This window comes from Cydia amplana, chromosome 24 (genome assembly GCF_948474715.1).
Source record: "Cydia amplana chromosome 24, ilCydAmpl1.1, whole genome shotgun sequence".
Lineage (NCBI taxonomy): Eukaryota > Metazoa > Arthropoda > Insecta > Lepidoptera > Tortricidae > Cydia > Cydia amplana.
This window is the reverse complement of record NC_086092.1, coordinates 7,520,999-7,533,340: the sequence shown is the minus strand read 5'-3', so window position 1 is coordinate 7,533,340 and position 12,342 is coordinate 7,520,999. Positions and strand designations below refer to the sequence as shown.

The 12,342-nt window shown below is 36.5% G+C and overlaps 2 protein-coding genes across 2 annotated transcripts in view; one reads left to right on the top strand and one right to left on the bottom strand.

Moving 5' to 3' along the window:
• Window positions 1–12,342, top strand: part of LOC134659241 (androgen-dependent TFPI-regulating protein-like) — a 516,400-nt gene that overhangs the window by 37,957 nt on the left and 466,101 nt on the right. The window lies entirely within an intron of this gene.
• Window positions 7,997–12,342, bottom strand: part of LOC134659067 (uncharacterized) — a 57,223-nt gene continuing 52,877 nt past the window's right edge. The window contains exons 18-20 of the mRNA XM_063514673.1: window positions 11,656–11,753; window positions 10,256–10,350; window positions 7,997–8,097 (exon numbers count right to left, since the gene is read on the bottom strand). Coding sequence (XP_063370743.1) covers window positions 7,997–8,097; window positions 10,256–10,350; window positions 11,656–11,753 — 294 coding nt within the window. The remainder of the gene's footprint in view (window positions 8,098–10,255; window positions 10,351–11,655; window positions 11,754–12,342) is intronic.

Genomic DNA, 12,342 nt, shown 5'->3' with positions numbered 1-12,342 from the left:
GCGAATACCCGCATCCGCATCCGCAACCGCGGAACTTCCGCATTATTTTCAACATCCGCATCCGCATAAAATCGATGCGGATTTAATGCGGATGCGGATGTGGAACAGTTCGGTACAGGAACGTCTTAGCATCGGCGAAAGTTCTAGACTGCTAGGTAATTTAGTCATTAGCCAAAAAAACCTATTAGAAATTAGCAGTTAAGCGTGAGTGGGACTTAATGTACGGAACCCTTGGAACGCGAGTCCGACTCGCACTTGGCCGGTTTATTGAAATAAAAATGACTAAAATGTAATATTTGACGTTTTTTATGTACCTATCTTGACATCCGCATCCGCATCCGCGGATGTGAGCCTTTAAAAATCCGCATCCGCATCCGCGGATGTCAAAAATCGGCACCCGCAACATCCCTGGTCCGGACACCAAGACAGTATCGATTATTAAGTCATAACGACATTTGTGCGTGTTTTTTTAAACTTTCAGTCTTTATTAATTACTTGTCTCAACTTTTAACCGATTATTAAAACATCCATTGCCAATACAGTTTTGTAGATATAGCCATGCTATGCCCAAAAACTGACATATCTCTTGTATTCTGACATCTGCGAAGCTGACAGACAAATTTACAGGTAAATGAAGTAATGATTGTAATGAACTAGTATTTTAGGAATATTTACAAGAATAACATGTTTGACACATTATGCACACTATACAAACATACATAAAAATGTACACGTTTCTCGAAATCTAAAATTTTGGGGTTTGGGGTAAGTATCCTCGCAAGGCCCAAGATCCTACCTATAGCACATAATCATATTTAATGAAATTTAAATCATATCCAATTGGAACAGAGTTGCATTTTCTTTGTTTTGTTAAAGTTTTTAACAAATCAAAATCAACTCTATTTCTTACAGTATAGGTTCAAATGGCAGTGGCAAATTTTGGTTTTTCATAAATTTGTATGGCTGGGTCTGAGGAGGTATTGTATAAAATCTTAGGGATGTAGTAATTTTTCAGTTTTTGAAAGTACATGTAATTTCAAAAACATGTATGTTGGAAATTAACAAACAATACAACATTAATACTTGTAATTAAAATTAGAGATAAATTAAAATATTGAATGTCACAAAATATACACATTTTTTATCATTTAGTGTCAAAAACGTAATTCTTGTAAAACCTCCCTAAAATGAGACAATGTTAGAGACATCTTATATAGGGTAAATGAACTTAATTATAGTAATTAATTAAATCAATGGGGTATAATATAAAAAACTGCTTAAATTTGTACGTTTATAAATACAATATCGTCGCATTTCATAACACAAGTAAAAACACATGAATTCCATATATTTTTAATTATTTTTCTGAAAATAGGACATATATTTTGAATTTTGAGGTTCCAATATAAGATCTGATATTTGATTTAATTGAAAACCTGATTTTTGGGCCGCTATGACTATAAATGTTTGTACTGAAAAAAGGTCAATGGGCCTTACCAGGTTAAGCAATGATACTGTATTTATAAAACTTACAGCAAACTGACAAGGCGTCTCTATTGAGCTTTATCATAGAGAAAAAAATACATAGAGTGCTCACTCCATACATCAGTTCAGACTATTAATTTCAGTGTCTACATCTAGCATCGAGTAGCGGAACTATCAGTACTGCTACTTGACAATAGATGTAGCACCGACCGGAAAGTCTTATCTCAACAGCATAAGACTTTCCGGTCGGTGCTACATCTATTGTCAAGTAGCAGTACTGATAGTTCCGCTACTCGATGCTAGATGCTAATAGTCTTTTTGGTACTAAAACTGATGTATGGAGTGAGCACTCTATGTATTTTTTTCTCTATGGCTTTATATAGATTTTATTTTCAAACTAAATCATCAAATATATTAACTCACGCAAATTTATATGCCCTTGTTATATAATCTACTATTAAAGAATCACCATAAAAGTTTATTAAATCACAAATTTTATGGATTTCATCAATAATGTAAATTTTATACCTTTACAAGCCCGCGCCGGCTTCGCACGGGTTAACAAATCATACATAAACCTTCCTCTTGAATCACTCTATCTATTTAAAAAAACCGCATCAAAATTCGTTGCGTAGTTTTAAAGATCTAAGCATACATAGGGTCAGACAGCGGGAAGCGACTTTGTTTTATACTATGTAGTGATGACAATTTTTAACCGACGAAAAAAACGGAGGAGGTTCTCAAGTCGACGCGTATATTTCTTTTATTTTTTTTAATGTATGATCATATACCTTTATGTTCTCAATAAAGACCCCTTGCAAAAAAAAACTATTTTAAATCACTCCGTGGTCAAAGGAATTCCGCTAACAGCCGTTACAAAAAATATTTAATAAATATTAAAAAAAACATCACTATAGTCTATGCAATTTAGCTTTAAAAAATGACTAGTACCTTTGCGATGTGAGATCTCCATGGAGGCGATATTCCTTTGACTTTAGATTATTTTAAGGCGTTCTTTAAAAACATCTAAAATGTTACTGCAATATCACGTTTTTTATACTACGTCAGTGGCAAACAAGCATACGACCCGCGGTTACGGTAGCATATGGACGCATGCAACTCCAGAGGTGTTACATGCGCGTTGCCTCAGGCTACCTTACTCAATCACCACTATGAGTAGTCTAGTGTTATTTGGTACATACAGTCGCCATCAGATATATCGGAGCGGCCGAGGCGCTCAAAAATATCTGAACACGCACTCTAAAGCCTTGACAATAGAGGCGTGTTCAGATATTTGTGAGCACCTTGGCCGCTCCGATATATTTGATGGCGACTGTACATTGTCGCTATACTAAAATACCCACAGTTTATAAGGTATTTTAGAATATAATATAATTTGTATTTTAGAGTGAATTTTAGGCGTAACCATCAGTAAATGTATGACGTTTTTTTAAAGAATGCCTTAAACATATTAAACTATTGACTGTCACAATTGGCCAAGTAATATTAAGGATTATTCTATTGTTTTATTTATATTTATGTCCCGAAATCTACCTTTATAATAAAATATAGCGATAAGAGACATATCGTTAAAGTATAGGTTGTGGACTAAATCATAAGACAATTTTACAACTTTAGATTAAACTACTACTTTCTCATGTGAGTGTACCATGTGGTACACTCGACATCAGATATATCGGAGCGGCCAAGGTGTTCACAATATCTGAACACACACTAACGCCTTGGCAATAGAGGCGTGTTCACATATTTGTGAGCGCCTTGACCGCTCCGATACATCTCATGGCGACTATACATATTATATGATATTTTAAAGTGTCATTCTATGGAACTTGCCAACTATGTAAACAAAAGTCACTAGTAAATTCATATTTTTTGACAATTTCAATATGGCGGTTTGTTTACAATTTACATAGCTAGTTCCATAGAATGACACTTAAAGTAAGCCAAAGAGAATAGAGTGAATAGAGAGTTACTGTCATGGTAAATTATGTATTCCCAGTACATTTACTGCCATATTTTGACAAAGATGAAAACTGTTAGAACGCCATTTGACTTTGACCCTTATTCTTTCACTGATATGTGTTAATTTATTAAATATTGAAATTAACGCCATCTATCCGAGTCTATGCCAAAAGTTATGGCGCCATCGCTCGAAAAGATTGCACCAAACCTTTGGCCTAATTTCAATATTTAACAAATTAACACATATCAGTGAAATAATAAGGGTCAAAGTCAAATGGCGTTCTAACAGTTTTAATCTTTTGTCAAAAGATGGCAGTGAATGTACTGGGAATACATAATTTACTTTGACAATCCGCCTCTATTTCAAATTCTCTTTGGTTAACCTTTTCGACGCCGTGTCAAACACAAAAGCTGTCACGCTGACGCCACATCACCGAAGTGTCAAAACTGAAATTGAACTTTATGTATATGCACGTAGGTCTATGTTGCTCTGTGGTCTGTGACCGATTAATCGGTCTTTGGCGTTGAACCTACGTTGCGGATATATCGGTCATTGGCGTCCAAAAGGTTAAACAATAAAATGTACGTGTAATGGTAAAACAGTCGTATAAGATGTGTATAGGCGGATCTCGGGACGTGTATGTGAGTGTGTGTGTTGGATATGTTAACGTCGTCCGTTGCGCGTGTCTGGGTGCGGCCGCCGCGGTTGGTTTAGAACTGCGAACATATCATAATCATTGTGAAAATCTGGCTAATATTATATTATAATATTAGTAAACATCTTTGACGGAAGCTCAGAAGTCGAAACTCGGGGTTTGCCAGAGCTAGGCGTGTCTCACTTCGCGATTTCGTCGCTTTGCTACAGGTAGCTAAAAGTACATCCGTTCGGCCCCAATTTTGGGGAAAGCCATAAGCCGCGCGTGGCGCTGTCGCCACCTAGCGGCCATAACTGTGCTGATCGTAACAGACGCGTTTTGTTAGAGTGAGTCTTCTGTACCTAGTACTTATTTATTCTGTGGTATAGATCAAAACCGGGATGAATGGAAGAAGAGAGGGGAGGCCTTTGCCCAGAAGTGGGACACAATAGGCTCATAATAAATAAATAAATAAATAAATATTATAGGGACATTCTTACACAAATTGACTAAGCCCCACGGTAAGCTCAAGAAGGCTTCTGTTGTGGGTACTCAGACAACGATATATATAATATATATAAATACTTAAATACATAGAAAACAACCATGACTCAGGAACAAATATCTGTATTATCATACAAATAAATGCCCTTACCAGGATTCGAACCCGGGACCATCGGCTTCATAGGCAGGGTCACTACCCACTAGGCCAGACCGGTCGTCAAAATACAATAAAAAAGTAAACATACATGGTACTGATAAAGGCAGTTAATGTGCAAAGTGTTGCTGGGCTTTTTCTAAAATAAATATCGAAAACCTGATTCTTTCAAATCTGGACATTCTTGGGCTCATTCTACTCAGAATCGACAGCATACTCCATCCCGCCATTAAAAAAAGATGTCCCAAAATGTCCATTCCATTACGTCACGTTATAGTATGAGAAAATTTTTCACTTGTATGGACGTGACGTAGTGGAATAGTGATGGGTAGGACATCAATTTAAAATGAGTTTGAGTGAATGAGTACCTCATTTTCTAAAATGAGGTGTTACAATGTCTTACTTCAAATGAGGTGAGGTACTAGCATATTTTCAGCGTCGACTATTCCATTAATTCCAACGGCGACAAAAATATTTAATGTATATACATATTTATGTATTCCTCACTTCCTTTATAAATAAATAAATAGTAACATTTAATTGGAGTGCAATTCTGGACGTTAAGAATAGAACTTTTAGGAGAAAGATAATTTTAGAATCAAGTAAAATGAATAGAGGAGTGAATTAAGACATTTTTGCGGTACGAAGTACTGCGACAAATTAACAAAATGAGTGGTACAAATGAGGTGCCTCACGAGTGAGCGACTCAACACTAGAATGTACAATTTTCATACAAATTTTTGGGACATTTTTTTTATCATCAGGATTGAATATGCTAGTGATTCTGAGTTGAAAGAACCCAAAAACACCAGGATCCGTGAGAATCGGGTTTTCAATATTTATTTTAGAAAACGACCTGCTAACCCCCGAATTTTTCAAATTTGCCGCCTTTTTCTATTGACAATATTGGCTTGACCAAGTATAGTTTTGTTACCTGGATGCGCGGGACCGGGAGACCGCCTGCACCAGTTACCAGGAGACATCTGTGAATTAATTAACCGAAGCGTTAGCGAAGGTCTCCGTTTTGACTCGGCCATTTCCTTTCGTATGTCCGGAATTCCGGATGTTCTCTCAATTCTTTCAGATCAGTTCAGTTTATTTATTTATAAAATAATAATTTTACACGTCACATTAATTATTACATATAAAACAATAATTTAGTAGTAAGTATGGGCCCGATTCAGATTTTGAACTAGATATACAGTGTGGAAAGATAAGTCGGGCCCTGGAGGGAAACTACCTTAAATCCTTAAGCTGGCTCATTTTACTTAATGGATACATTCCTTTATTTTTAAAAAGAAACAAAACTGCATTCAATGTATATTTCTTTTTTTCTTCAATTTGGCTTGTCTAAAAAAATCTTGAGTACTAAATATTACATTTTATGGATATTTTGTACGACAGACGAGTTTAAGACCTAATGTTTCTTGGAGAAATGTTATCATTAACATTAACTGTATCGACTAGTAGAATAAAATTGCGAGTTTTTATTTTTTGGAATTTTTAGTAGTTTTAGAAAATCTTTGAATGCAGTTTTGTTTCTTTTTAAAAATAAAGGAATGTCTTCTTTAAGTAAAATGAGCCAGCTTAAGGATTTAAGGTAGTTTCCCTCCAGGGCCCGACTTATCTTTCCACACTGTATATTAGACTACACCAAGATATGTCAGTGTCAAACAAGTGTCAAAAGTGACGTTTCTTCAAACAATAACGTCACTTTTGACACTGATCTCGGTGATAATAGATATCTAATATTTGACGTATCTTAAAATTCGAATATGGCTGTATTATCATAAGCATATTTTTCTCGAGTCCGAGTATGAATGTAGTTAGTAGTTCGACTGTCTACTTTTTTTTTATAACCGACCAATTAAAATTAAACATGTTTCATCTAGGGCTTGCAAATATTCGAAACTTTCAGATATTCGAATATTCGACTTTTTCTGACGACGTATTCGAATAATTATTCGAATATTATAAAAAATAAAAAAAGGAACGAGAAATCGGTTTATTATCGTTTTATTCAAAAGCTTTTTTCACATATTGCTAAAACTAAGGATATTTGGCAGAAATCCACTTAATTGACTAGATTTATCATCCTACTATTTATAAGATGCCCACATTTATAAAAACAAGTAAAACGCCAAAATTAGACGTATTTAATATTTCTAGATAAAACTTATTATAAATGCGTCGTTGCGTGAAATAATATAACTTTAACCATCCAAACACCTAGGTATGTAAGATATTTTTTTAGTAGGTAATTAGTTTCCGATTTAAATTAACTTGTAATCACTCAGAGGCCTGTAAAAAGGCCTTTAATTTCATTGTATTTTGAATCTTTATTGACTTTATTTGTTTTGGCAAGTTACTATTCCTAATGGTCGGCTAATTATATAATATTGGAACATTTAAGGGAAAAAGTTAGTTGAGTACTGGCATAGAGAAAAAAATACATAGAGTGCTCACTCCATACATCAGTTCAGACTATTAATTTCAGTGTCTACATCTAGCATCGAGTAGCGGAACTATCAGTACTGCTACTTGACAATAGATGTAGCACCGACCGGAAAGTCTTATCTCAACAGCATAAGACTTTCCGGTCGGTGGCTACATCTATTGTCAAGTAGCAGTACTGATAGTTCCGCTACTCGATGCTAGATGCTAATAGTCTTTTTGGTACTAAAACTGATGTATGGAGTGAGCACTCTATGTATTTTTTTTCTCTATGGTACTGGGTGAATTATTCGTCAGCTAAAGGTGCATGGTTAGATTACCAAGTTGGGCAGGTTTGGTATGATTAAATTTGAGAATTGCGATAAGTGCATGGCAAGGTTTAGACTTCAAAAATTCGCTTACGTACGCTTGTACTGAATAAACAGAATGACCCTTTAACTTAAAACTTACGCACCGTAAAAATAACATACTTTTTGATTTCGTTTTCTTTTAAATTGAGTTAGGTTTCACTGTATTCACGAAGTCTATCGAGAGGAATACAGTACAAATATTATTTCCTTCGTATTTGGGAACCTACCGTTCCTCATTCACTGTAAAACACACAGAAACTGTAACTACAGCGGATGACATAGATTATTTATAGTAATAAAAAAAATTCGAATATTCGAAACCTGAGCGGCCGAATATTCGAATATCAAAACAGGTCGAATATTCGACAAATTCGAATTGCAAGCCCTAGTTTCATTATCCCTATTGTTGAGATATTAATGCGGCGGTTAGCTCAAATGTGTAGTACCTGTCTGTGCGGGCGGCGCTTGTCGTCTCGCTCGTCGCGCCTATCGCGGTACCCCTCTCCCACGTGCCGCCTGGCGTCGTGCGGGTCTGAAATATAATACTGGATTAAGCTTTGGATTCCTCCGAAAACGGTGCCGTAATATGACGGCCGCTATATAGCGTTGAATGACGTCACTAGAACGTTGTCTATGTAAACAAGATGGCGCGGTTTCCTAGACGGCGTTACGTTACGTTGACTGTCAACGTAACGTAAGATGACGGCCGTCATGACGGTGTCGATAGTTTCGTGAACGTTTTATTAGATAGCGGTGACGCCATTTTGAATAAATGATTCCGTACTACGATTATTTTCCTCTTCTGATGATATTTCATCCTCCAAGTAAATTATAGATGATCAAGCAAATCTTGTCAGTAGGAAAAGGCGCGAAATTCAAATTTTCTATGGGACGTTATCCCATCGCGCCTACATTTTTCAAATTTGCCGCTTTGACCTTGGTGGATGACGGTGTGTTATGACGCCGTGGTACTTTCCACATGTCGCCACCGTAAAGACGGCCGTCTTTTGCGGCCGCTATATGACGGCCGTCATATGACGGCACCGTTTTCGGAGGAATCCAAAGCTTTACAATCCAGTTTACAAACTTGCCTACAGAATCAGGCGAACTAAGTTGACATACGATTGACAGATAAAATGATACCAGCGGGCGTAGCATGGTTCCATTTTTATCGCCTGTCACTATGTCCGTCACTTTCGCACTTACATACTTGTTAGAGCGTGACAGGCATGGTGACAAGCGATAAAAATGCGACCGTGCTACCGCCGCAGGAATAGGAAAGAAAAAATAGTCACGAGTATATGTCGATAAAATGATATCGATAAGTTAGATATTGTAATTACTACCCATGTGATAATAGGGATGTTTCCTGTACTTACAATAAATTATTTCAAACCGTGCACAAAATAAAGCACCAGATAATTATTAGAAAAACATAGACAGCAGCTATTTTTAAACACAATTTGTATTCAATAAATCGGATTGAAATATAAAAAGTAGGCGAGTTTACCGTGACGTCACTACATTCGTTTTCATATAAATTCCATATTAGCAAATCGTTTTGACAGTTCTAAAAAAAAAGCTGATTTGACTAGTAGGAATGTAGCCTATTATAGAGGGGTCACGAATGATTTCGATTTATATGAATGTCACAAGAAAAGTGGTGTATGTAGGGCCTCTATTGTTTCCCAAAAAGTTTTAAGTCATAATAAACATAGTCATAGTCATAGTCATAAACAATGTAAGTTATGTAAGTAGTTTAAGCACCTTTACTAACTCAATAAAATATCTTTATCTTTATCTTTATCTTTATAATGTATTGTTTGCCCGCATTTTCGTTAGTCATAATTCATTTGGTACAGAAACGCGTCACTTTTCAGGATTGCCATAAAACAAACCTAACCTAACCTATCTATAGGATAGCCTTACGAAAATCCTGAAAAGTTAACGGTTTCAGTTTTGTGACTAAATGATAATCTGACAATCGTTACTTTATGACTTTCAATCATTATGTCAAACAAAGGGATCCGACTATATTTTTGTTCGACAGAGCCGGATAGTGGCATCTTCGTTTAGCGCAGCGGGCCGAAAACTTAGGTTTTCAGCACGGAAAATAGAAATATAGTTGGGTCAATCATTTCTTGTTGTTATTCTGTCCCATCAGCGAGGAGACGATAGTAGCATAGATTGTTAGAAGAACTGCTGTACCATGTTCTACTAACATGCTCAGTAGATGTCACATTATGGAAAGGTTTTATAACTACCATAAAATGCAAGTTTGGTTCATTTAAATACGAAAAACCTAGAATTTTAAGAGTGACTCAGGAGACCGTAACCATAGCAACGTGTGACAAGAAAAAGTTGATTAACCCAGTTACTAGTGTGCGTAATAGAAAGATAGTTAATCGTAATATATTAATATGTATGTGAGAATTATGTAGTAGTATATTCATTGTATATATTTTATTATTTCTATCTGTGTATTGTATATGTAGTTTATTATGTTTTTCAGTTGTTTGCAATAGTTCCTAATTAGATTCTCTTACTTTTCTTCTCGCACCATTTTTATTACATCTCTGTTTAGCCCTATGGTTGACTGGTAGAGAATGCCTTTAGGCATTAAGTTCGCCATTTGTACATTTTATTTGTATTTTGTGCAATAAAGTTTAAATAAATAAATAAATAGTTACTGGTGTGCGCGTGCGCCTGCATGTTCCGTATGGAGTTGACAATGGCGCGCGCCGCCGATGACAGCTGCGTTTCGTCGTTCGTCGACACGCTGCGTCTGAAACGTTTATTTTATTTTATTTTATTTATTTAAGGACCACCAACGGTTAATACATCTACACAATTACATAGGAACAAGGACATTTAACATTAACAGATGCTTAGCCACTTATAGGTGACCACAGCTCACACACGTACATATCAAAGAGAAAGTTACGTTACGAGAGACGTTAGACACCTATTTAACACGGTATTCTATCCACTCGAGGCCCATCGTCCAAAAAAAAGCCAGTTTTATAAAATGAAAAATGTGTTCACAAAAATCACAGTTTTCATCGTAATTTAATTTTTTATAAAACGATTATACCTCATAATACCCATCATACAAAAAAAGACAGTTTTAATGAGAAAAAAAAGAATATGTTTACAAAAAGGGCTTGTGCACAAATCACGCGAGGTTCGATAGGGGAGGGGGGTCTAGAAAATATCACGACAGATCACGGCGGGGGAGGGGGGGGATATGAGGAGACCTCACATGTATTTTTGTACAGTGAACGAAACTAAGAAAAAATACCGTTTTCTCGGTTTCGTTAAAAATAAATCTCACACCGCACTTCAAAATGGGTCGCTATTATCTTATTCTACGAAATATTGGAGCGCGTAACTTAAAATTAGGTCGAATGAAAAAAAATCAAAAAAAATACACGTGAGGTTATTGGGGGAGGGGGGGTTAACCCAAAACCGGGTTCAAAAAGTAGCCGAAAACACCTCGCGTGATTTGTGAACAACCCCAAATCAGTTTTCGTCGTAATTAATTTTTTTACAAAACGAATCTAACAAATCCAATACCGGATTTCCGATACTCCTTCAATTTCGGTAAATCGTAAAAATCGGTCCGATATTCCGGTATTTCTGAATCCCGGAAATCTGGTATTCATGTCGCTACTGACGAAAAATGTACTACATACTAAAACAATTTACAACTAATATTATAAGCAGAAGACTTCCGGTGCATCCGGTGTAAAATTAGCTGAAAATTGTGCGACATCTATTGTCAACTAACAGAACTAATAATGTCCACTACTTGACGTTAGATGTCGAATACGAAATAACTCTCGTTTTGGTAAGAAAACTGATGTATGGAGTTACCACTGTGTGGAGTGTACATAGTCAATTTAGTTAGTATAAAAACAATATTTGTACGCCAGTCATGGCAAAACAAGGATCGTACAAACACAAAAATTTAACACCTATATATACGCTTGTTTAACACAAATAAACATTCATTCATTCATTCATTCATTCATTCATTCATTCACTCTTTCTTTACTTATATTTCTCTATGGTTGTAATGTACGCTCACCCTACTCTCCCGTTGTAGTTGGGCGGCGCGTTGCCTAGCAACCCGTTGCCACCCTTCTCCTTGTCCTGAGTGTTAAGCTGCGCCATTTGCTCCTTAATCTAGAAAAGCAAAAAACATAAACTGAAACAGATATCATACACCAAGGAAAAACTGGCCAAGTGCGAGTCGGACTCGCGCACGGAGGGTTCCGCACCATCAACAAAAAAACAAGCAAAAAAACGGCCACCCATCCAAGTACTGACCCCGCCCGACGTTGCTTAACTTCGGTCAAAAATCACGTTTGTTATATGGGAGCCCCACTTAAATCTTTATTTTATTCTGTTTTTAGTATTTGTTGTTATAGCGGCAACGGAAATACATCATCTGTGAAAATTTCGACTGTCTAGCTATCACGGTTCGTGAGATACAGCCTGGTGACAGACGGACGGACGGACGGACAGCGGAGTCTTAGTAATAGGGTCCCGTTTTTACCCTTTGGGTACGGAACCCTAAAAAGTGACCAAGGCCACCGGTGGCCGAGACGGGAATCGAATCCGCGTCTTCAGTTTACGCGGCTAACATCCTAGTTGAAGGACAAAAACAAATCTCACTAGACATCTAGTATCAAGTAGCGGTACTGATAATTCCGCTATTCGATGCTAGATGTCGACTGCGAAAATATTAGTTCTTTTGGTACCAAAACTGATG